Source organism: Drosophila pseudoobscura, chromosome X (genome assembly GCF_009870125.1).
Source record: "Drosophila pseudoobscura strain MV-25-SWS-2005 chromosome X, UCI_Dpse_MV25, whole genome shotgun sequence".
In the NCBI taxonomy this organism is placed as follows: domain Eukaryota; kingdom Metazoa; phylum Arthropoda; class Insecta; order Diptera; family Drosophilidae; genus Drosophila; species Drosophila pseudoobscura.
Window position 1 is genome coordinate 64,968,079 of NC_046683.1, and position 23,442 is coordinate 64,991,520.

Below are 23,442 nucleotides of genomic sequence, written 5' to 3' on the forward strand. Positions count from 1 at the left end.
TGACGTTTTAACAAAGAAGGTCAACAACAATTTCCACAAAACTAATTGTTTGTGCATATGCATTTGAACTACATTTGTATGTAATTATCAAAAGTGGCACCAGAAATATACCAGAATATACCTTCTCACATTCAAAAATACCGTAACTATACCGATGAAAATGCGAACTTAGCCCACTGAAACCCTTATATTTAAACAGGGGAACAACTTGAGCTAAGCCGCGGAGAACTGTACTGTTTGTAAAGTCTTCATGTAGATTTAACCTTCCTCTTCCCCTACAAACAAAATTACCCCGTTAGATTTATTATTTTCGTATAGTGTATTTGAATACACACTGGTCGAGAATGGGTTAATCGTTCCCTGCCTACGATCAAAAATCATATTCCCTGATTTTTTTTATATTCGGTTGAATAAAATATTGTGGGCTAGTTTCCGATATTAATTACAATAAAATGAAAGCAACCAAAGTTTGGATGTCCACAAAGTCGAAATATTTCTTATATCATGCAAATATTTGTTTAAACATAGCGAAATTACAAAACAGCTGACTGCGTGTTGTTTAATTAAATATTTTCTTTATCCGAACTGAATAATCTTATGTACAGCTTAAGCTTTATTTCCCATTTAAAATGGATGAAAGGGAACAATCCCAGCTGACTGCCAGGTAACAATGATACCATTGTTTTTCCCCCAACCCACTCTGACGACCCAATCCCTAATCGCGCTACCGTTACAACTACATCGAGAGCCACGAGCTTCATGTACTAGGCTTGAAATAAAATTTATGTTTCATTTGTTTTCTTGTTGCCCAATTCTATACTATTATATTCTATTGCCAGGTCAGCCATATAGCTGGTAAATATTTCGGCCACTAACTTTCGCTCTCATTCTTATCAGTGTGATACGGAGAGGAAGTCGTGCAGAAACGAAGGCCGAGCTTTGATTCGCCTACGCTGTTCTGCTGCACCGCCCTCATCACCCTCTTTGAGCCCCCCACGCTACTGCAGCTCGCCACCCACATTTCTCGCGACACTAACTACTTCGCTCTCGTTCTTTTCAGTGATATTGGGAGAGATAAGACGCGCAGAAACGTATGCCGGTTTCAAAGCAGAGGTTCGGGCCGCCCATGGTCCTGCATTCTTATCACGGCAAAGTCCCCCTCATGTGAAAAATGGAAGATTTCAATCCGAGCTATAATTAAGTGGTAATTTAGTTTTTGTTTAATTAAAAACAGCAACTCAACAAAAATAATATTCAACAACAATGCAACAAAGGAAACAGCAAATAATATTCAACGCTACAGAATTATGGGAGCAGGTGAGTCTTTCTGTTTTAATTTACTCTGTATACTGATTTTGTTGGTTTTCCGAGTTTTATTTATATATTTATATTTTCCATACATCCAAGTATTTCCTCCTTTTCCCCTTTTTCATTTATATGGTTTTTTTTTTGTATCAGATAATATTAAAGGGGAATTCCAACCGTGTTCTATGTACATGCGGTACATATAATGTGGGGGCGGGCTCTTCAGTTTTACTCGTAGTAGTACAACCATCCTGAACGTCCAATATTTGCACCTCTGGTTAATCACTAATGCAATTTCGGTGTCAGTATTTGCGATTTTGAAGCCTTTCTCACCCTCACGGAGGGCCATTCGAGGAGTCATGCCTTTCAAGCGCCTTTTCTGGATGGAAGCGCTGCAGAAGGACACTTATACAGCGGCGCTGCAGATGCCTACCGCCTGGGCACAGAACAAAGCGCCGCAGGACTTCTGTGTCGGACCCAGTCGCATGCGTCCTATGTGCGCTCTAAATGAAATTTGTATGCATGTATGACAGCGCCCGACCATTGTGCCCTACCTGGATTCTATCGGTCGGTGTGCACTCATGTTGACTCACTGCAAGATCGGGTACGTGGGGTATTTTCGCTTGGTCTAGGGATTTTAAACACTCACACACACGTTTTTGCGTAACTCCCATTGTTTATGCAATTCGGTAGTGTGTCGTGTCTTAGGCTGGCCAAGATGTTTCCGGAGCAGCAGTTGCTGACCATCTTCCCGCGAACAAAGGCCGCACTAATACACCTTTTACTTACAGTTTTACAGCTGTCACCAAAGGGATGGAATTCTGCATGGACTACTGCAACAAATTGCTCCCGTCTTTGGATAAATGTACATATGAAAAATCCTTGGTTTTTATGGATTCATTATATCATTAGAGGTTGCTCGGACTCTACAATTTTAGTAGATGAAAAAGGGAAATACTTGTTGGATAGGAAAACCATCAAATTGAAAGAATACGCTACAAATCTATACTAAATTGATATCATTGAGCGGAATAGACGTTCATTTTCATGCATTGACCGAACACAAGTCCACTCCAGTTCCGAAATATTGTGAAAAGCTCTGGGAAGGGAAGCATAATCCATTGGGGTCAATGAACTCACAGTCCTGTTTAGACACATGCATGCACATATAGATGTCCTTGAAATCAACTTATATTTTCTTATATACACGGTCGATTGTAACTTTCATGTCATAATCAATAACGATAAAACGGAATAATCATATGTACAACTAACAATAGAAGCGACTAGACTATGCTTTTGAAAAGAAAAACGTCATTATTTCTATATGGATACCTCTACGGATAGACGGATTTGTATCTCAACGCTTCAATTAATATAGGAAGGAAAGCGTTCCGCTTTCAGCAGTCGTACAAGGTGGCACATCCTCATGGATCGTTGCGGCAAATTATAGATATCCGACGTGCTTTTGGTATGGCTGTGCCGAGGAACGTAGAGTGCTCCTTCGACAGTATCTCATGAGTGAAATTGTAGCGAGCCGTGTGGCACATTATGTAGAGAGAGCGCCGCGGGAGTAGCAGATCTGCGTAGAAGCCATTTTCCAGCAATGCCTCCGGAAAACGCCGATGGCCATATACTGCATCGGAGTCCGCGCTCTTGGCATCCGTCACTGTCCCCGTGACGGGCTGCTGGTACTTCTGGGCATCTGTGCGCACGAGACGCATTACGCTGTCGCTTAGTAAGCTGATGCCCGAGATGGTGGTGCCGCAGTACTGTGAATGAGATGGCGTTGGTGTTGGTTGGGCCTTTGCTCGGAATGAACTAATGGCTAAATTTACCCTGGTGCTGTCCACATGCGGCTTGATGACCCCGTCAGCGGCTAGATCCAGGACATGGATGTAGGGCATTATGGCCCCTTCGAATGCCACTTGGCGCACACGCTCTAGGACATCGCGGTTATGTGGATACCACTTCTTGCGCTCAGTCTCTCTAAACCCGTGTATGGCCTGAAAGATGGAAATACTTAAGCTGCGCGCCAGACTGGTGCTGGTGGTTAGTTTTTGGTGAACTCACGTCGTCCCAGTGATCGAACTCATAGCGCAGTCGGTTCATGTACGGCTCAACCTCTTCGTGGAGCTGTTGCTCCTCCGACTCGGTGATGAAATCCGGGATGATGCGCATGTGTTGAACGAACTCCTGCTGCTCCGACTCCGGCCACTTGCCAAAGAATGCAGTCAAGGGGCTTCTGACCTTGCTGCAGGCAGCCGCTAAAACCAAACGAACACGTTTCTATTGAACAAGTCTCTGTTCAAGTATTTTGTATTACGCACCTTCGGTATGACAGCGCCGGAGGATCTGCCTGATGGGTGAGCATCTATTCAGTATTATCATGATTTATTTAAAATTTCTTATTTGTTTTCCGAAAGTTACGTGCAAGTGAGAACAGCTGATATTGGCAGGGTTTTCATAGTCACCGTTTGTTGTTATCAGTTATCGATATAAGGACAGTTGTGTTTGAAATGTTTTGATATCGAATTTAAAAATTGCATTCCGAGAAAACTCATTGATTTAATATAATATGTTGCTATTTGTCAATACAGCTGTATAATAGACGGATCAACCTGATTCTGATCAAAACTAGTTTCCTTCTGTCTGCTGAGGCTTTCATATTTATTAGTGCTCATTCATTCGGGACAGAAGCAAGTGGCGCCCATTCTCCTAGGGGCGTTTGCACCTACTGCGACAGCTGCCGAGGGAGCAGTAGCGGTTTCTGTTCCCATTACATCCCAAAAACTTCATCTTCTGGCAGTCGTTGATGCGTGCGTTATACCACCACATTTCTCTCATGGCTCTCTCCTGACACGTCGCACGATTGTTATTGCCTTCATCCCTGCCGCCTGTGCATAGCTGGATGCCTACGGAAACATATTGTCCTGTAAGGGCTTAAGCTCGAAAATCCTCTTTACATACCGGGACGCCCAGCGCAGTAGGTCTGGGCCCTGGTGTGGGCCACAAGTAGGGCCAGGCAAGCGAAAATGAAAGTGAACTTCATTCTCAGCGGAATCGGATCGTGTATTCGATTGGAACTGTTTAATCAACCGCTATGCAGGCCTTATATATGTATGACCAATTCGCAGCCGATTGCTTCTTTCAAAAACATGTTCACAACAGTCTGAATAATGCCATACAATAGAGTAGCTTGTTCTTGATATTTACAAAACGACGTGTACATAAATAGAACGATTTATGTACTTGTAGAGTCAAAAGTAGTGCCCCGAGAGCAGAGGGATTTGAGTTTTATAGCGAGCCGGGAATTCTGGAAGTCCTTCAGTGTGTCTATTGAGACTTGCATTCGATTCCCATTGCTTTCTTTGTTGTATACCAAACGGAGCTATGTATGCTCTTTCCTGTAAATTCATTGTGGCACTTTCAATATATGTATTTGCATTGAAAATTTCATGTGTATTTACTATCAGAATGGTTCATAAGAAACAGGATCAGGACAGGAGAGGACAGGACAGGATCTAACGGCACTTTCTGCGGCAATGGGCAAGAGAGCAGTAGCGGTTGTTGTTGCCGCCACAGCCCAGATATCTCATCGTTTGACAGTCCCTGGTGCGACTGTTGTAGTACCACATCACCGGCGTGAATCTCGGTCGACATGACCAATGACGGTTGTTGCCTTCGTCCTTGCCGCCAGTGCATACCTGGAGAACTACGCAAATAATGTCCAGTTACGTCCAGCTCGATAGTTAAATGATCTTGACTTACCGGGACGTCCAACGCAGTTGTCCTGGGCAGAGGTGTGTGCCACATAGAGGGCCAGACAAGCCAAAACCAAAATGAACTTCATTCTCAAAAGACTTGGGTAAAATGTTCGACTTGAACTGTTGGATAGATAGGGTTTCGGGTCTTATATAGGACTTATTCGCAGCCGAATAACTACTTTCTTTAGGTAGTTATATAGTAAAAAAAAAAAACATGGCACATGGCGTGGAGTCTATATTTATTCTACTTATTTATGGATACGATGTCCAAAATAATGCCGTTCCCGAGCTATAATTGTCGATCATCAAAGCAAACAAAACAAACCAAAACACGTGTTCGTTCATCGAAGAGAAAGGCGGTGAAACAGCTTTTCAGGATGAACACAGAACACAGTTGGGTCGTGTGAGAACAATGTCTGGTTGTTGGAAACTGAGCTTTATAAAGAGCACAGCAGATGCAGTAAGCCCTTATTCCGAATTCGGAATATCCCGACACCAGAGCTACCGCTCCCTCCGGCAATGCGCACTTCCACGCTGATCCTCGTGGGCCTTGTGCTGGCGCTGTACTTGGTCCTGGTTCTGGGTGCCCCACAGAGGTGCAAGGGCAAGCCCAGTAGGTGGATGGATCTTCTCCTTATCTGCTCAGGCTTATTTCATCTCTCTCTCTTGTGTGTTTAGGTACCCCAAAATGCGATGGGGCAAAGGACTCCGGGAATAACAGCAAGCGGAAGTGCAAGAAGCAGGCCAACAAAGGCATGTGGCACTATAATGCAGTAACCAAGACTTGCACCTCACTGGACTACAAGGGCTGTGGGGGAAACATGAATCGGTGGTGCAGCAAGCAGGCCTGTGAGACAGCATGCCGACGGTGAACCTTCCTGGGGCCAAAGTCCTAAATCAATAATTTGATTTTTAAAATTGTACTTTATGCTATTAAATTATTCTGAGAACGGAAATTGGAAGATTGGTCCCTGAAGTGGAGTATAATGGCGGTCAAAACAGATTTTTGTATCGTTTTGGGCGATAGATAACATGAATGTCGGGAGTTCTTTGATTTCACTAATTTACAACATTTTCGTCAAGTCTCGTGAATGCGTCTAAAAGCTCATCCTAACCAGTTTTTCGGAAAGTAGTTTAACGAACGAATAGCCAAAGGAAAGCCTGTGGAATGCTCTGTGGACAGAGGCACTCGATCTCCATTACTTTATTGTGATATATTGTGGTGTTTTGAGTTCTGATTGGAATGCGTTCTTTCGGATTGTCATTTATCTATAATGAAACCAGTGTATACAATTATATGCATGGGACACGATCGATAAGGACAATAGGTTCGCTCTGGATAGTGTAGTATTTATTTTATATCGGAATCGTTCATCAGAAAAAGAATCAGGACAGGATCAGCATCAGGATCAGGATCGGCGTCTGCACTTCCTGCGACAACTGGCGAGGGAACAGTAGCGGTTGTTGTTGCCGCCACAGCCCAGATATCTCATCTTTTGGCAGTCCCTGGCCCGTGCGTTATACCACCACATCTCTCGCATGAATCTTACTGCACACCTCCTACTGCGGTTGTGACCTTCATCCCTGCCGCCAGTGCATACTTGGAACACTACGGAAGTAATGTCCTGTAAGCTGGTAAGTTCGATAATTAAATGATCTTGACTTACCGGGACGTCCAATGCAGTTGTCCTGGGCGGAGGTGTAGGCCACATAAAGGGCCAGGCAAGCCAAAACCAAAATGAACTTCATATTCCAAAGACTTGGGTCGAATGTTCGATTTGAACTGTTTGATAGATCGGATTTCGGGCTTATATAGGACCGATTCTCTGGCAGCAGTCAATCAAAACAACTCCACAACAGTCTGACCCCGTATTGTGAAAGATACTTACAATGGAGATGCTTAACCTGTTCTGGATATCAATACGAGTATGGGTACAATCGATATCGACAAATACAGCTGCTTCTTTCATGCGTATCAGGGCAGACATAATTCAATATAATATACACGTAATAGTGCATTGAAATGCCCCCTAGCATCCGTCGAAGTTTTCCATAACCGAGACAATGAACAAGCTGATGCTTGCCTGAGTTTGCTTAAGAATTCTCTCTCGAATCTGTAGCAGGAATCAAGGCGTAGATAAAGGTTTTAGGGTATAAAGGACACATCTCAAAAGTATACAATAGTTTCTGCTTATAGACTGTATCTTTTAGTCTGTTTACACTAGGTCTGCGTCTTGCTGGAGACGTAGGATAACCATTTCAGCACAACTATTACCACTAATAACACCAAAAAATGGCAAATTTTGACGTGTGCAAATTATGGCTGAGGGAAAACTTAAAAACATACATAAAACCCTTAAAAAGAGACTTTGAAATAATTGTGTCATTAGATCAGACATTTTTGTGAACACCTGAAGACATCAAGACACTGCTGGATATATTAAAGAGGAACATCGATGGTCTTCACTCCCATAAACTCAAAAAAGCAAAGGCTTTCGTCTTCCATAATTTACAGAGTTGATTTCCAAAATTCGGTAGGTTCTGCCGTCATCAAACACATAAATACTGCCAGTAGTGTAAACGCCAATTCGGCGTCTTTGCGTCTCTGCGTCTATTTCGATATCGAAAGCAAACGCGAGGCAGTGTAAAAAGTCTATTAGAGATGGAACGGCTGGCCGATAGTTAGAGCTGGGCTTACAGGGAAAACTGAAAGGTGGCCTGGGGTTAATGTGAATGAGTTTTAAAGGATCAAACTTTCTTTTTCGCTTTGAGAAATAATAAAAATTGAACAACTTATGTATACAATTATTTCGCTTGTTTATTGGCTGTCATTTGATAAATTATCCTCCTCAAGTGAGTCCATCTTGATGGATCGGTGATCAGTTCATTTGAACATGCGAACAAGAGCTAAAGTTGTAACAAATCAGTTAGCAATTGGACACTTCGCTACGTGGTAGACATACATATACTTGTATAAAATTATCAAAAGGTTTAAGTACAACAATTCTTAAGGCTAAGCTTCAACCAGTTCTGTACAGGCCTTAGATCACTAGGTAATAATATTAATGTGTTTAGTGTTTATTTTTGTGGGTTTTTCTTTACGTTTACGTTTACGTTTACGTTTAGCTATAAATTCTTTACAAACATTATTACAATTACAATTATGTGGTTCTATATTTATATTCGATTTGTTCTTGTTGCTTGTTGCTCTAGCTGTTTTCGTATTTATTTGTTGTAAAGTTTAAGTTTAAGTAACATTATTTTGAACGGAATGCGGGCATTTAATAAGTAAGGTATTTTGTATTTTGTATTTTGTATTTCGTATTTGATTTGTCGTTGCACAGGTACGCAATGATATATGTATTTATGTGTTAAAGGCAGCTGTCTATCAATTTCATTCTTACTGATCCTGAGGTAGGTGAAAACTGATTACAAAAAAAAAAAATATAAAAAAAAAACAAACTGAAACTGAAACAGTTTGGACAGTCGACACACAAAAAAAAGGCCATAAAATTATCAAATAAATTACATAAACATTCATTATCCTTTAGCATATGTAACCTACATATATATGTGGTTTTTATATCCGTACAGTATCTAACGCTACGTGCCTACATAAGTATGTGTAAAGTATATTAAAAAAAAAAAAAAAAACATAAAACAGTCTTGTGGTTGCATTTGTGTTTAGTTTCTCGTTACGCAGACATTTTGCTTCATTTCCTTCGGCTCCTCGGGGTGCTCGTATGAATGCGAATGAATAAATATGAGTGTGTGTGGTGTGTGGTGTGTGAATGTGAATGTACGAGTAGTGTGAATGCGAATACGAGTGTTCGAGTGGGGATATTATATATACGTATAAATAAATTCTACTCTGCTTAATTACTGGGTACTTGCGCATGTCTTTTTCTTGGTTTCTTGGTGTGTTCTAGGAATTGGAGTTTGGCTCCGCTTAAGTGTGGCTTGGGGATGGTTGGTTTTTGGATGTTGGTTCTCGTTGCATATGGTATTGTATGATATATGGTATGTACAAAGCGGCTCTACCTATATCTACATATATGTACAGGCCTACTAATATTTACAGGGACACACACGGGTATGTTTCCGTCCTTTCCGCTTCGCTCAGCTCACCTGCTGGGTGAGCAGATTGACCAGCTCCGTCCGCTCCATGTTGTTGAGGGTGTGCATGTCGACGCCCAGGGCCGCCGCCACCGCCTCGATGTCCAGCCCGAACGAGGTGAGCAGCTCCAGGAAGCGCATCTCCTCGCCGGTCAGCGGATTGGTCAGTGTGGGGCAGGAGTGGTTGCACTGCGGCCAGGAGCAGCGCTCCAGGAGGCGGAGGCCGCACTTCTCGGGCACCCGGGGCACCCTTGGACGCTTCTTCGACTTGGTGCCGGAGGAGGAGGCGTTGTTCGAGGATCGCCGCTTCTGGGGCTCCCCCAATGCCTCTCCCCCGTTTCCGTTTCCGTTACCGCTTCCGCTTCCGCTTCCATTCGCGTTTCCGTTTCCGGCTTCCCCTGCGGCCGGCTGCTCGTGTTGCATCTGCATCTGCTGCTGCTGCGCCTTGCGGCGTCGCTGGCGTTGCTCCTGGCGCTGTTCCGGCGTCAGTGGCTGGCGGCGTCGCTGCTTGTGCGTATCGCTGGCGTTGCTCTTCGGCTTGTTGTTGTTGTTCTTGCCCTCTGCTGCTCCTCTGCTTGCGGCGGCGGCGGCGGCTGCGGCCTGTGCCTGCTGCTTGTGCTGCTGCCGGCGGCGTTGCTTGCGCCTCTGCCGCTGCGCCTGGCGCAGCCGCTTGCGCTCCTCCCTCTGCTCCTTGCTCAGGTGGTTGTGCTTCCGGGGCTGCTGCTGCTGCGTCGCCAGCGCCACGTTGTTCTGCTTCTGCTTCTGCCGCTGCTGGCGCTGGCGCTGGCGGTGTCGCTGGTGTCTTTGGTTGTTGGGATGCGGGTGCAGATTCTGGCCGACGGCCGTGGAGGCCTCCGTGGAGCGCTTTAGCTTTTCGTTGCGCTTGCGGCGCGTCGAGTGCTCCCAGCAGCGCAGGGCGGAGGGCAGGGAGATGTCGTCGATCTTGATGTTGACCCAATCCCGCTTCGAGAGCACCGCGTGGCCGATGCAGCTCGGAGCAAAGACGGCACTCACGTTGTCCAGCGAGGAGCGCAGGGCGCCGCCCATCTCGTGGATGTAGTTCCACTGCTGGGGCGTCACCGGAGCCCCCACGTTGTCCGACTGCATCTGTGCCTCGTCGAAGAGCCACTGGAAGACGAAGAGCGGAGCTGCAGGAGGGAGACGTTTGGTTAGGCGGATTCTCTAGATGAGGGATTCTCGGGGGGCACTTACTCTTCAGGGTGGGGTACAGGCGGTAGCCGAAGTAGCAGCGCCAGGGCTCCGTGGGATGCGCCTTGGTGCAGTCCTCGGGCAGGAGGCCTTGCCACAGCTTCCAGCCCTGACGCACCGACTCGCTGGAGGCCACCGCCGAGGGTGTGTAGGGCTCGCGGTCGAGAAACCATCCCGAATCGCTCACTCCCCGCACCGTGACCTGCAGCTGGCGCTCATTGACCAGAAAGTCCCGAATGCGGTCCAGATTCAGCATCACCCCCAGGCCGCCCGCGGAGGAGCCCACCAGGAGCAGCTCTCCCCCCGGGACACGGCCCAGGCCCAGGGGAATGAGGTCGGCAATGACCTGGCGCAGGATCAGCGCACCCATGAAGCGCCACCTGTTCTCCCTGTCGCTGGTGTCCGGCTCCGTCCTGGTGCCCGACCACGAGTCGCTGCTGCAGTACGGAATGAGCACGTGGTTGGCATTGTGCCAGTAGGGATTCTCCTCGGCATGGGGCGACAGGATGCCACCAACTGAAAGGCACGAATAGGCATAGAATTAGTCCCTGTTGGGGCTGCTTTCTCTCTTCCTCTGGACTCACCATCTCTCGTCTCCGGCCACTGGGAGGAGGTCATGAGGTGGCGCAGCCTCAGCCACCGGGCGCGGCACGACCTCACATCGAAGCAGTGCCAGCCACCCTCGAGGAAGACGATCCACTTCTTGGAGCTGGGCTGCTTGCGCAGGTAGAAGCCGGCGTGGGTGCCGTCGTTGCAGGTGATGCTCGAGTTGGTCAGCGCGGCCCTCTTGAGGGAGCGGCTGTGGTCCGTCGTCGAGTGGCCGTGGCCGGCTCCCGCTGGGTGCATCACCATGTAGTTCCGCTGGATCATGTTCATGCTGGTCTCCATCGCGGGCCGTGCTCTCTGGCGCACCGCCTGCTCGTGGTCCTTGTCCAGGCTGGAGCTCACGGAGGCCACGGCAAAGGTCTCCAGGGTGCCATCTCTGCCGCTGCCGCTGCCGCCGCCGCCGCCGCTGCTGCTAGCATTGGCGTTGGCGGCTGGCAGCGGACAGAGGGCGACCAGAAGCAGCAGCAGCAGGAGGAGCGAGAGATGCCTACTCGGTGCTGTTGCTGTTTTCTGAAAGAGAGCGGAGAGAGAGAGGGTTAGATTCTAGTTGATAACTGAAACACCACACATCTTTCGCTCTTGGCCTCTCTGTTGGGTTCTCTCTAGGCCTCTGTTGTTTTTGGCGGAATCAAAATGCGAGCAAGAAGCTTTGCGATAAGATCAAAGAAATTTTTGCCGCAGTTCGTTTCGTTGTCGTTCCGTTTCGTTGTGTTATTCCTCTGCCCCCCTCCAGTCGCCACACTTCCCACCGCTCTCCGTGTGCTGTTTGTTGTTGGCTTCGTGGGGAAAGAACGATATAATGGATGTGTACGTATATCCGACCACTGAATACCCGCTAAATTTCGAATATCAATAATAATATCCCAAAGCAAGACCTACGGCTCGTAGTAAGCTCACCATTTGCAGGGCCTACCCATGCCCTGGGACAAACATTACCAGGAGCACAACATACCCCTGGCTGGCGACAATTACCGGGTATCAAAAACCTCAAGCACCGGCAAAGTATTTAGTCAAACATGGCAAGAAATTGCTGTTAATCATACGCCCCGTGGGCCAGTGCCAGTCCCAGTGCCAGTGCCAGTCAAACAAATTTCAATTTCACATTGTCATGGCCGCTGACGCGTGGTAATCACCAGCGACTGCAGCGCCAGCTGCTCCGTCGGCGTTAGCTGCGACGTCAGCGTCAGCGTCAACGTCGGACCGTTCTTGGCTTTGAACTTAAGGTCGCTTTTCGTTGCTTTGGCCGTGCACACACACACAGACAAACACACACACACACGCACACATCAATCAAACGGTCTATCCGGCGATTTGTTTTGTTGTTTTCGCCGATTCCCGGGTTGCCGGGTTGCCGGGTTCCCGTTCCCTCCTCACCCCTTTGTTTTCCGTTTAGCTATTTTCCAGCAATTTGTTAATAATACAACAACAACAAACAGCATTTGCCGACAGCAACAAACGGCAACAACAATTTTAGTGTCTCAGTGTGTCAGTCTGTCAATTTGGTTTTGGTCTGGTCTGGTCTGGTCTGGTCTGTGTACGGTCTTGCCTCCGCATAAATAACCATTCAGAAATCGTAAAGAAATCTTCAATCAATGTTTGTATAGGCCTTTGATGTTTCGCCGCCCTCTGCCGCCGCCAGCAGCGACAATTTGCAGACGAAAATGCAAATGACATACACAGATACACACACACACACACACACACACATCGATTGGGTATTGGATAGAGGCCTACAAAGTAGGCCCCAAGTATCCCCCAGCAGTCGCCACAGACTCGCATAACGGTAGCCGGGAGACTGTGGAGACTGTGAAATAATCGCGAAAGAGCTCTCTGGGAGGAGATTCTATATTTAGAGCCGCCAAGCGGGTTCGGGTTTGGAATCGGGTTCCGAGATCACATTAATCTGGATTATATTAAAGTTATATTTGAAATATGCATATACCCGTAGTAGTAGATAGCATTATGATAATATTTGATGATTGGAATATTTGATTTATTTGATATTTCAATTCATTTCATGAACATCATAATTAAGGATTGGTTTGGCTATTTCTGCATAATCTCTTGAGGGAAGGAAAGGGCACTCTTACTCTGCAATAATCAAAGCATTTAATTGGATATCACTTAGTGACCTACAACCTACAGAGGAAGTCCTTTGGGTAGCATTTTATAGAACTTATTCGTATGTCTTCCTTGGTTTACTTCTTTTCCAGATTAACTAATTCTGTTCGCATCTCTCTTTCTGCACCGTATCTCCGCTTTGTATCCTCTTCTCTCTCTCTCTCTCTTCCACTCCTCTTCCGTACGTCTCTTACAACAGGTTTAAATGTCTTCTGCCCGTCCCGCCCCGCCCGTCCCTGTTCGTGGGTCTGTTCGTCTGATGTTTGCCGCCAAACAACGAAAATTGACAAGAGCCCGGCCCCCCTCCACCGCTACCCCGCTCCCCACTGCCCCCCCCTCCCCTCACCGACATTAGATGAGTAGTTTCCATTGTTGATTAGTTCAACTGCGCCAACGCCAACCACCAAAAAAAAGGAAAAAGATGGAGATACAAATAAAAAGATTTCACGTGTGCGTGCGCGGATTTACGTTTGAGTAAACACACACTCGAAGACAGGCCAGACACACGCACGCTCAAGAGAGAGAGACATAGATACAGATACAGATACAGATACAGATATACCCCATACGGGCAGATACAGATAGAGGGTACGGGTTCGGGTACGGGTGAGCGTACGTTGCACTTGCTGTTTACCTGTCTCGATCGAGAGAGACAGAGAGAGAGAGAGAGAGAGAACAACTAAAAAAAAAAACGGCGGCAAGGCGGCAAGACGGCGGCGTTGCCAAAGGAAAAATGTTCACAAGCGCCGCTTAATTACCCTATATAGAGTCTTAAGTTGCGCTATTAATTGCGGGGCACTGCTTATTAATATTTTGCTTTTGCTTTTGCTTTTGGCTGGCTTGTACCATGTCCACCCCACACCATAGCACAGCACAGCACAGCACCCCACCCCACCCCTCTCCAATCTGTCGCTCCTCCTCCTGCAGCGATGCCGACAAAGGAGGAGCTCGCTCTCTCGGCCCGAACCGTCTGGGGGCTGGCTGGCAGCCAACTACTTGTCGCGCCGATTATATTGTCAGTTTTTATTAATTGCTGCAAATACATAGCCGCAGTCGCAGTCGCAGTCGCAGTCGTAGCGGCCGCAGTCGTAGCCCCGTAGTCGTGGCAGCAGTGCGACTCGGTGGCGCTAAGCGTTCTTGATTTTCAATCGCAAGCCCGTTGCGACTGGAATTGATTTGATTTGATTTGAGCACTTAAGTGCTGCAGTCTGTGGGTGTCTGTGTGTGTGCTACTAATTAAAATGCAATTTGGATCGAGTGGGGGGATGGGGATGGGAAATAGATCAAATAGATCCAGCGTGTTTATACGTAGATTGCTTTCACTCGGGATAATCCCATCGTAAAACCGTTTTCAATAATCCCATCGTTATCAATAATGACCTTGTCGGAGTCAAAGAACAGCCGTGCCGTCGTAAAACCACAAAGTGGGTCTAAACTTGCAACAACAACAACACCAACAGCAACAACAACAACAACACCAACACCAACACCTCTGTTGGAGTAGGAGAACGATATCGCTCGCTACAGTCTCGCGAGGAGGGCAGGGCTTATCGGGGAATACGCTTAAATAAATATCAGACCAGGGCATAAATAAACTTCCGTTGTCGTTATTGTTGCTCTCGTTGCACGTGTGGTTGTTGTTGTTGTTGTTGTTGTTATTGTTGTTATTGTTGATTGTTTGATTTGCTTGCGTCGGCATTGGCCGGGCGGTTCTCTGTTGTTTGCCGGCTTTCGGCTTTGGGCTTCGGGTTGCGCTCCACAAATTCCAGAATCGTTATGCGATCCTCAAAACAAAAACAAAAACAAAATACAAATCATCTACAAGAACATCAGGCAGATCGAATATCAACAACAACAACAAGAACTATGGGAAAATTAGGAGCTGGAGATGCATCCAACTATTTATTATCCATTCAACAAATATAGGAGTATGGAACGGGTAGTGGGAATAGGTTAGGAACAGATTAGGAGAGCAAGGAGAGGCTACCAAAGAAGAAGACTCTCCTAATTCAATAATTAATTTAACAATTAATATGTTCTTCCTTATGGATTCCAGGAATAAGCGTCCCAATGTATTGTACTTTGAAGTTTTCCATACCCCTCGGGCGTGTGTGTGTATTTCTTGACATGTTTTCGCAGAGCTGACCTGAATCGAGCATTATCGGATTGCCTTTGGCTGAGAGCTTTAGAGAACATTGAGGCCTAGGCGCGTATATAATTGCAGAGTTCCCGAAACCCCCAACCCAACGCCGCTCTCCCCTGTCTCCTGTCTCCTGCCTGCCTGCATGCTGGCCTGCGGGGCATAAAAATACACCTGTTTGCAGCAATTTAATACTTTTTATGGTAGGGAAATAACGCGGTGGCAGCTACTGCTGCGGCTGTTTCTGTTGCCGGCTGCCGGCTGCCACAGCTACTGCATTGCTGGAATGGCAGGGCAGAGGCAGAGGCAGAGGCAGAGGCAGAGGAGCTGGTAATTCGGAAGCAGCCTCAAATGAAGCCGCAAGCCAGCGGCGGCAACAACAAAAGCGAAGCCGCCAAAACGTATAGCCAGTGCCGCAGCAGCAGGAGCAGCAGAAGAGGTAGCGTTATTAGAGCGGGCCTGATCTCTGTATCTGTATCTGTATCTGTATGTGTATCTGTATCTGTGTGGATGTGCGCACGTCTGCCGCTGGTCGGTTGGCCGCTTGCCCGCTTGGCCGCTGATCGCTTTTTACTCCGAGCGCGCTAAACCCGTGCCGTTTTCGGCTTTGTACTTTGCCGCTTTGCCCAATGGATGGACGGACGGACTCGACTCGACTCGCCTCGACTCTCGTGTATGTTTGCGGCATGTTGCAAAGCAGATCGGACCTGAGCCAGACCAGGCCAGGCCAGGCCAGGCCAGTACCAGTTCGGGTTCGGGTTTGGGTTTTGGGCTCGGGTTCGGGCCAACTACAAAAACCCAAGGCATCGTCGTCGCACTCATTGATCTTAACTTTGAAAACAGTAGCTACTACGGTTGTGGAATGGATTGTGGATTGGATTGGAGTGGAGTGGAGTGTAGAGTGTGGAGCGGAGTGGAGTGGTTGGATGTGGATGTGGATGTGGATGCGGTTGGGGATCTGGACTCGTATTCAGACTTCAAGCGAAGTGGGGCGCACGAAAGCGGCCTGCACTTTGTTGTTGTTGTTGCTGTTGTTGTTGTTGTTGTTGTTATTGGTGATGAGGGTTTTCGGTTAGCTACACTTAAAGACCCATTCCCCCCGCTCATTTTTGTCGGTCTTTTTGTTTTTCTTCCCTCTGCTATTTTTCCTTTTTCTGCTTTTGTGGTCCGCTCTGTTTTTTTTGTGTTTTTCTTTTGTTGTTTTTGTTTTGTTTTTGCGCACTCAGGCAAATTTTAAAGCTCGTTTTTTAATGCCCTTGCAAAGGATTTTCAAATTGATTTCGTCCGAATATGTATGCTAATGTCCTAAATAAAGCTGTAGAGGCCCGCCTGCCAGTCGCTTTTCGATTTCGATTTTGGTTTCGTTTTCAGTCCAGTCCAGTCCCGGCCAGGCCAGGCCAGTTCTTGGCCCAAGACCCAGGCCGAGACCCAAGTCGGAAGCTATTAATTTTAATTGACGTGCTACTGTATTTTTTCGGTGGTTTTTCGTTTTTCGTCTTTCGGCTTTCGGCTTTGGCGGCTGCTTTTGATCGGGATGGGATCTCTATTGGGATTCCTCTTAATATTTCATTTCTGGGCTACTGTATTTGTATTTTTTGAATTTGTTGTTGTTGTTTTTGGCGGGGATAACTCACCTGCTTGGGGTCTGTGGCTGTTTCTGTGCGATTGTGGCTCGGTTTAATCCATTCATTGGCCATTTTGGCCATTTTAGCAATTTGTTCGGCTGCCATTTTCGATACGATTTCACATAGGATTTATGGTAGATTTTTGTGGGAAATATTTCTCGTATTTGTTGTTGTTTGTTGTCGGTTGTCGGTTGTCGGTTCAGCACAGTTTAGAGCACTTTTTGGGTCGCTGCATGGTATTCGGTTGTATTTGGGCACATTATTTGGGGACTACTTGTATACTTTTCTTGCACTCTTCAATTGGTCGTGAATTTATTTGTTATTTAATTTCGGTCTTGAAACAAAAAAATGTATTTCCTTTGATTTCGATTTCTGGATGCGTATAGAAGGAACTTCGATCGGCCACGACACACGCGCTCAGAACGTCCGCTCGGCTCGAAGTCAAAAATTCAATTCAAAAATGGATCGTGCTTCGAGTTGGCTCTTACCTTGCGCAGTCGTCGTCGTCGTCGCTGGCTGGTAAGAGCGCAAGCAGCGGGCAGGCAGAGCGCGGGCAGAGCACAGGCAGAGCGCAGGCAGAGCAGCGGCGCGCGCACTCTCTCGCTCTGTCGGTCTCTCACTGCCAGAGAGGGAGAGAGAGAGAGAGCGATTTGAGAGAATAATGAGAAGAGCAGAGGAGAAGCAGAGAAGAGCGTCGTGGAGCAGCGGCAGCAGGCAGCAGGCACCAGACAGCAGGCAGCGCTTTGAAGTCGACGTCGACGTCGACAGCGGCTACTTGTTAATAACCGTATTAACCGTCCCCTTTGATCTGCTTAATCGAAAGCCGAAATGGAATGCGCTTCTGGTCTTCACTCTTCCCCTCTTCCTCTCGCCATCGCGCATCGCACATCTCACATCTCGTCCTCTTTGCACACCGTCGTCTCTCTGATCCTACCATCGCTCTGTCCTTGTCTCTTCCGAGAGTTCATGTCCTAAGTCTTTTGTTTTTTGGCGGTTTTCCCCTTATGTTAATGCTAATTTAGTGTAATTGCAATCGGGAATGAAATGAATGCACACTCGTTTTATGCTCTCATAATTCGCTCATCGCTTGGAGATTTGTCTACAGTAGATATCAGCTATAAGACATTATGGTTTTGTGGTCGAACAGCCCAAAGGAATCAGAATCTGTAGCCGAGTCACTATAGCCATGTCTGTCTGTCCCTGAGGCTATGAGAGGTGTACAGACTCCTGTGATGGCCCACTGTTACATCAATTTCTGGCCGTTACTGGCCGCAGAGCCGCGGCCCTTGCCGCGCTTCAGTATTGTGTCGCAGCGACTGGTGTTGGCTGGAACATCCCAGTGTTGCACTTTCGGCATTTGACCTGTAGGTATTTGCATATGGGCCTGCTTCGGTCTTGTGATCCCGATATTTACTGTACTTTTATTGTGGATTGTGTTTTTATGCTGCCTCATTCTGTGTTTTATGGCTGCTTGTCGGCATTTCTGGGAAAACGAAGCCATTTTGATATGGCCCTGGGAATCTCTGATACTCTGCTACTCTGCTATGCTGTGGATGTGTATGTGGGGCGGCTTAAAGACATAAAATCTCAATAAAGTAGCCGGCCAGCCAGCCAGCCAGCCAGCCAGCGACTTTTATCTAATTGTAAATCTAAAAACAAAAAACAAAAACAAAAACACCAACGGTTTTGCAGAGGAGAAAAAAGAGATTCACAAGAGAAATCATTTAGCTTCTTCCTTTCCAGCGCCTGGGCCTGGGTCTGGGCCTTGATCTGGGCCTGGGCCTGGGCCTGCCCTTGCCACGCTTTTTCATTTCCATTTCTATATACGAAACTCAATTAATGACAGATCATTAAAGATTCTTTTTGGGCTTTTGATATTTGCCGTTTGGCCCCGAAATCGAGATACATTTACGATCCAATCCAATCCGCTCGGTCCTCAGACGGCGGACGACCATAAAATTGATTCGCTTTTGCAAAAATTTTATCACTGACCAAATTGATTTTAGCTGTAGCCCCCCAGCCCCAGCCCCAGCGTCAGCCCCCAATAGAAATTGTAGACTGTAGGCCTAAAGGAGGAGGCAGGCCAACAAATGATGTCCGATGTTCGATGTCTGCCGGCGGCACACATGAAAGCGGTAAATAGAAAGGAGCCGACTACGACTCCGTCTCCGTCTCCGACTCCGACTCCGGTTCCGACTCCGTTTCAGTGCCATATTTATGCATTAAGTACACGCAATTATTATGCGACAACGGCCAGTTTTCTCTCTGCCTCCCCTCTCCCCCCGTCTCTCTCTCTCTTCTCTGGAGATTATTGATGCTCGCATTGCTCATACGCAGTGTGGCCCCCAGGCTGTGGACTAGGCGCTGGTGCCGTTGGTGGCAATTAAAACGCCGCCAGCACGCGATGAATGCCATAAACATTTGACGCGCAATCAGCAGGAGGACCAGGAGCAGGAGCAGAAGCAGAAGCGGAATCACCAGAAGAAATTCTCCTTCAACTGCAGCATTATGATGATGATGCTGGCTGGATGCAAGATGATGATCTTGCCACGACGAGTGCTACTTTTACTGGAAATGGAGATGGGACGGGCACCGGGGATATAGCCAGAAAAAAACAGATCATGGGAGGACGGACATGGACATTCATTTCGCTTAAGCGCACTAACCGGGCAAACGGGTCGGTGTCTTTTGATCCTGGCATTCTATTGTTCCGTTTCAAAGGCCACTATTATGTAAACAATCGGCAGCTTTGATCTTGGCCGCATCAAAGTGTTGCCGCCGCGTTTCATCTTTTGCCGCATGCAGCACATAGCAAGCAGTAAGCAGTAAGCAGTGAGCAAGCAGCACCAGCAGCAGCAGCGGCAGCGGCAGCAGCAGCGGCAGCGCCAGCTGATGCCTCTGCCTGCCGATGATGATGATGATGATGATGATGAGATGATGGGCTCTTGATGATCATGATGTGGATGATGATGAGGAAGAAGCGACAGCCACTGCGTAGTTAAAGCTGCCACCGATCTCTGCCACCGAGCCATATAATTTCGCATGCTCTGCGGCGGCAGCTAGGCTCGAATCGGATCGGATCGGATCGGATCCGATCGGAGCAGAGAACGGAGAGCAGAGAGCAGAGAGCACCTGGAAAAACGGAGCCAGCCTCATAACTTTGGGCATAATCTTCAAAGCGCCGACACATCGCTTGACATCAATCGAGGCGGCAGCGGCAGCGGCCACGGCCACCGCTCTAATCCCAACAGATGGGCTGCTCCTGCTCCTGCTCCCGGATCACTCGCCGCCGATAAGCAATTAAAATTTCATTTAATGCACAACTTTATTATCTGCTCATCCCCGTCACCGCGTCACGGTCACGTCCTTTGATCCTGCGACCCAAGGATTCGCCCTCCGCCCCCTGCCCTCCCCCCTGCAAAAAGCAACCGCAAGAAATAGGAGCTGCGGTCGGGGGAGGGGGGTCGGGGGGCAACAGCACTGTGGGAAATGTGCAACAGGTGCTTCTGCAGACGGCAGCCAGCAGCATCAGGCAGCATCAGGCAGCCATCGCCAATCAACGAATGCCAATCATCAGCCCAACCAGCCGCAAGAGGCAGCCGCAAGAGGCAGCCACAGACATACCGGGCATCCAACTCTAATTTCATCGGGAAACGATTGATCATAATTGCATTGCTCTCGATTGATGGAGGTCAGTGATTTCGGTGCCCCGGCAAGGGACATCGCAGGGAGATCTACGAAATACCTGGGAGCAGAGGAGATCCTTTGGAGTCCCGGAGCATTCGAGAACTCGGTTTCTGTGTCGTTCTAGAGACTACCTTTCCACATTTATACCCACTAAATGTCCTTAGTACATATATTTTTTGTCGATTCTGCAGATTCCATAACGAAGGCTGGTAAATGTTGAGACCTGGTTTCCTCGCAAACGCCGCAAGAGATGGCCAACATAATTTCCACTCGGCCAGCATCTCGGCGGCGGCGACTGGCCAAGGGGCAACAACTTTCTGGCGGCACTCTCTCACGCCGCACGCCTCACGCCGCACGCTCCACGCTCCACGCTGATCTTGCTGCTGTTGCGGTTCACTTGGCGGCAAATTGCTGTTGCATGGCGATGATGTTGTTGTCGGAGTCGGAGTCGAAGTCGAAGTCGAAGCCGAAGTCGGCGGCGTCGGCGAAACAACAAAGCGAAAATCTCTGCATTGGGGCACACGCCATTCCCAACATCAAAGCGGCCCGACAGCACACATTTTCTGAGGTTGCCCGTCGCCACCGTTGGGGCAGCATCAGCATCAGCACCAGCACCAGCACCAGCACCAGAGGCGGCAGCAACGCATGCGCAGAGGCTCTTCTTCTCCGCTGCTCCGCTTCTCCGCTCCTCTGATGCTCATTTGTGTTTTGAGGCACATTGTGCGACGCGCGTGTTAAGTGGACTGTGAATATGAAAGGAAAGTTCCCCAAAGAAACGGAGTGCAGAACAGACCAGAAGAGAACCGAACTGAACCGCCTTTTCCGCCAAATAAATGCGAGAGTCCGAGTCCAGCTTCAGCTCCTGCCATGGATGCTCCTTCTGTCTCCTGCCTCCTGTCTCCTGGCCGGCCAGTCCTCGTTCTTAATCAAGAAACGCATCGGCGGCGTATCACGGTAGCACTTTAAACGTAAATTGCTTTTAACATGGTTATTACAATCTTAACGTTTGTCTGGGCCACGAAGCACTTCAGGCAGCGGCAACCTGTTGTCGACATTGTTAGTGCTGCTGCCGCTGCTGCTGCCACTGCCGCTGCTGCTGCTGCTGTGGCAGTGGCAGCAATAGAAGTCCCCGTGTCGGGTCGGGTCTGTTGCAGGCTTTTGTTTGCGTCCGTTAGGTCTCTCGGTCGCTCGCTCGGGGATCTTCATTTGGAAGATTGTCGTAATTATGATTGCGCGCTTATGATTGGCTTGGATTGAATTAGTTGTCGGTGAATTTTGCTTTAATCGAAATTGTTTTCGATTCCGTCTGTCCCCCTCTCTCTGGCGGAAATCCCCCTCCTGCTAATTAGTCGAGCGCACGGCAAGATCAAATAAAGGTAGAAAGCCGCTTGGTGGGGAAGGTACAGGGATATGGGATAGGGAAAGGGATAGGAATAGGGATCCTACAGCAGCAGCAGGATTAAGTGCGGCGTTCCTTTTTTTTTTGGGCGATAATCTTGCATTTTAAATATTTCGCAAGAAGCAACACGCAAATCCGCTGACTTGTCACACCTCGGCCTCTCAGGTAGGGAGGGAGCGTAGCACAGCACCTTCTTCGGATGGGCTGATGGTGGTGGAGGTGCTACAGATGGTACAGATGTTGATCAAAGCAACAGCCGCTGATTAAAGACAAAAAACTGAACACAACAGCCGACACACACACATGGAAAAAGGGGGAATTTGTCGCCTTTTGTGGCAGTTTCAGTTGCTTAGCCATAGCCATAGCCCTGCTGCCGTCAAACGAAAGTATTTAATTTCAGGTAAATTTGTAAGATAAATAATTGTCGCTTACCTGGCTGTCGTACGACCTGCGTGGCAGGCACTGCCTCGAACTGGAACTGGAACCCTGGCCCTGGCTCTGGCCCTGGCCCTGGCATGACCACGTTACGACGCGCTTCAAAGAACTTCATTGTGTTTTGCATATGTTGGCGGCGGCGTGTGTGTCCCGTACCGTCTTCAGGGGAGAACTTTGGCCAAAAGGACCTTCAAAGGCACCGCTCAACAGCCCGGCCCAGCCCGATGGTGTAGATTATGGGACGACAACAGCGCGCAGCCCAGCCCGGCCATTGTTATCCGCCCCTCGCCGCCCCGATCTTGTAAAGGGCTGGCTGCCGCTGCCCGGTTGCATGCTGCGCCTGGATCACAACAGCGGGACACGGACGATCAATAATGCCCCGGCTCAGATCAGCCCAACAGCGGCTGCGCGCACTTTTGATGTTCCCTCACGGGGCCCTGAATTTAGGTGGAAACTGGCACTGGATGAACACTGGATGCCCGGACCTGATCCCTCAAATGTGGAACTGTCAAAACACACGCCACACACGGCGAACCATCATAATTCGGAGCAGAACAATCTCCCCAGCCAGACAGCCAGCCGATTGATACCTCACTCTAGGCCTGGTCTGTGGGTCATTTCCAGTCCCAGTCCCAGTCCCAGTCCCATTCCCAGTCGCATTCACAGCTGGAGGTGCTTGTTGCATGATGACGAATCGGAAATGGATTCTCCGATGCGGCGGCCATAATCAATAAGCCGAGAAATGTAAGACCACTTACGGCATTGGACCATTTACAGTGGGTGCGGGGCCTCATATATGTTTTCGATATGCTGCTCTCAAATAATTAACAAGGGAATCGTCTGTGGTAGAGCTCTCAAGCATTGCCAATTTGTTGCCTATGATGTGCCCTTAAACGAGCGAGCATTCGAGCAGATCCATTCACTTCCATCCCACTGTGCGTGGGTAGCGCAGTCGTAGCCCATGCCATTGTCCCGTCTCCCACTGTGCACTCATCAAATTGTGCCAAGATTTACGAGGCCCTTGATTGAGTT

At 48.1% G+C, this 23,442-nt stretch overlaps 6 protein-coding genes and 1 long non-coding RNA gene across 9 annotated transcripts in view; 2 read left to right on the plus strand and 5 right to left on the minus strand.

The window, feature by feature from the left end:
* The first annotated feature begins 92 nt into the window (after positions 1–92).
* The window catches only part of LOC26533589 (uncharacterized), a 28,007-nt gene continuing 4,657 nt past the window's right edge, over positions 93–23,442 (plus strand). Inside the window, exons 1-2 of one of the 2 annotated variants that reach the window (XR_004470704.1) lie at positions 93–664; positions 1,061–1,317. This is a non-coding gene — a long non-coding RNA (uncharacterized lncRNA). Of the gene's footprint in view, positions 1,318–23,442 lie in introns of both variants that reach the window. The other variant, XR_004470703.1, reaches the window with a different exon arrangement.
* LOC4811996 (alpha-ketoglutarate-dependent dioxygenase alkB homolog 7, mitochondrial) lies at positions 2,475–3,763 on the minus strand. Its single transcript, XM_001352738.4, has 4 exons — positions 3,636–3,763; positions 3,379–3,572; positions 3,144–3,311; positions 2,475–3,077 (listed from the first exon to the last, which is right to left on the minus strand). Exons 1-4 carry the CDS (start codon positions 3,694–3,696, stop codon positions 2,733–2,735), a joined length of 768 nt encoding a protein of 255 aa, XP_001352774.3. The 5' UTR covers positions 3,697–3,763; the 3' UTR covers positions 2,475–2,732.
* LOC26532133 (BPTI/Kunitz domain-containing protein-like) lies at positions 3,912–4,496 on the minus strand. Its single transcript, XM_015188360.2, has 2 exons — positions 4,276–4,496; positions 3,912–4,220 (listed from the first exon to the last, which is right to left on the minus strand). The coding sequence occupies exons 1-2, from the start codon at positions 4,355–4,357 to the stop codon at positions 4,024–4,026; spliced, it is 279 nt and encodes a 92-aa protein (XP_015043846.2). The 5' UTR covers positions 4,358–4,496; the 3' UTR covers positions 3,912–4,023.
* Positions 4,725–5,158, minus strand: LOC6900122 (male accessory gland serine protease inhibitor-like). Its single transcript, XM_033385263.1, has 2 exons — positions 5,077–5,158; positions 4,725–5,020 (listed from the first exon to the last, which is right to left on the minus strand). Exons 1-2 carry the CDS (start codon positions 5,156–5,158, stop codon positions 4,830–4,832), a joined length of 273 nt encoding a protein of 90 aa, XP_033241154.1. The 3' UTR covers positions 4,725–4,829.
* On the plus strand, positions 4,977–6,030 carry LOC117185150 (kunitz-type serine protease inhibitor NACI). Its single transcript, XM_033385262.1, has 2 exons — positions 4,977–5,685; positions 5,751–6,030. The coding sequence occupies exons 1-2, from the start codon at positions 5,592–5,594 to the stop codon at positions 5,942–5,944; spliced, it is 288 nt and encodes a 95-aa protein (XP_033241153.1). The 5' UTR covers positions 4,977–5,591; the 3' UTR covers positions 5,945–6,030.
* Positions 6,385–7,766, minus strand: LOC6900120 (kappaPI-actitoxin-Avd3d-like). The gene is made up of 2 exons (XM_015188359.2): positions 6,740–7,766; positions 6,385–6,681 (listed from the first exon to the last, which is right to left on the minus strand). Exons 1-2 carry the CDS (start codon positions 6,819–6,821, stop codon positions 6,482–6,484), a joined length of 282 nt encoding a protein of 93 aa, XP_015043845.1. The 5' UTR covers positions 6,822–7,766; the 3' UTR covers positions 6,385–6,481.
* Notum (palmitoleoyl-protein carboxylesterase notum) lies at positions 7,866–17,410 on the minus strand. 2 transcript variants are annotated; one of them, XM_015188358.2, is made up of 5 exons: positions 16,899–17,410; positions 10,982–11,513; positions 10,401–10,913; positions 9,201–10,336; positions 7,866–7,979 (listed from the first exon to the last, which is right to left on the minus strand). In XM_015188358.2, the coding sequence occupies exons 1-5, from the start codon at positions 16,992–16,994 to the stop codon at positions 7,878–7,880; spliced, it is 2,379 nt and encodes a 792-aa protein (XP_015043844.2). In that variant the 5' UTR covers positions 16,995–17,410; the 3' UTR covers positions 7,866–7,877. The 2 variants fall into 2 exon arrangements, with proteins under 2 accessions (XP_015043844.2, XP_002135471.3); XM_002135435.3 differs by having other exon boundaries at positions 7,866–10,336.

What these genes read in the sequence shown, in the direction of transcription:
- LOC117185150 (XM_033385262.1), top strand. Translation starts at nt 5,592, where the DNA reads ATGCGCACTTCCACGCTGATCCTCGTGGGCCTTGTGCTGGCGCTGTAC. An exon ending in GAGGTGCAAGGGCAAGCCCA is followed by an intron (nt 5,686 to 5,750) that starts GTAGGTGGATGG and finishes TTGTGTGTTTAG; the next exon opens with GTACCCCAAAATGCGATGGG.
- LOC26532133 (XM_015188360.2), bottom strand. Translation starts at nt 4,357, where the DNA reads ATGAAGTTCACTTTCATTTTCGCTTGCCTGGCCCTACTTGTGGCCCAC. An exon ending in CTACTGCGCTGGGCGTCCCG is followed by an intron (nt 4,221 to 4,275) that starts GTATGTAAAGAG and finishes ATGTTTCCGTAG; the next exon opens with GCATCCAGCTATGCACAGGC.
- LOC4811996 (XM_001352738.4), bottom strand. Translation starts at nt 3,696, where the DNA reads ATGATAATACTGAATAGATGCTCACCCATCAGGCAGATCCTCCGGCGC. An exon ending in CCGGCGCTGTCATACCGAAG is followed by an intron (nt 3,573 to 3,635) that starts GTGCGTAATACA and finishes GTTTGGTTTTAG; the next exon opens with CGGCTGCCTGCAGCAAGGTC. An exon ending in CGCATGTGGACAGCACCAGG is followed by an intron (nt 3,078 to 3,143) that starts GTAAATTTAGCC and finishes TCTCATTCACAG; the next exon opens with TACTGCGGCACCACCATCTC.
- LOC6900122 (XM_033385263.1), bottom strand. Translation starts at nt 5,158, where the DNA reads ATGAAGTTCATTTTGGTTTTGGCTTGTCTGGCCCTCTATGTGGCACAC. An exon ending in CAACTGCGTTGGACGTCCCG is followed by an intron (nt 5,021 to 5,076) that starts GTAAGTCAAGAT and finishes TTATTTGCGTAG; the next exon opens with TTCTCCAGGTATGCACTGGC.
- LOC6900120 (XM_015188359.2), bottom strand. Translation starts at nt 6,821, where the DNA reads ATGAAGTTCATTTTGGTTTTGGCTTGCCTGGCCCTTTATGTGGCCTAC. An exon ending in CAACTGCATTGGACGTCCCG is followed by an intron (nt 6,682 to 6,739) that starts GTAAGTCAAGAT and finishes TTACTTCCGTAG; the next exon opens with TGTTCCAAGTATGCACTGGC.
- Notum (XM_015188358.2), bottom strand. Translation starts at nt 16,994, where the DNA reads ATGGCAGCCGAACAAATTGCTAAAATGGCCAAAATGGCCAATGAATGG. An exon ending in CAGCCACAGACCCCAAGCAG is followed by an intron (nt 11,514 to 16,898) that starts GTGAGTTATCCC and finishes GCTCTCTTTCAG; the next exon opens with AAAACAGCAACAGCACCGAG. An exon ending in CCTGTACCCCACCCTGAAGA is followed by an intron (nt 10,337 to 10,400) that starts GTAAGTGCCCCC and finishes TCCCTCCTGCAG; the next exon opens with CTCCGCTCTTCGTCTTCCAG.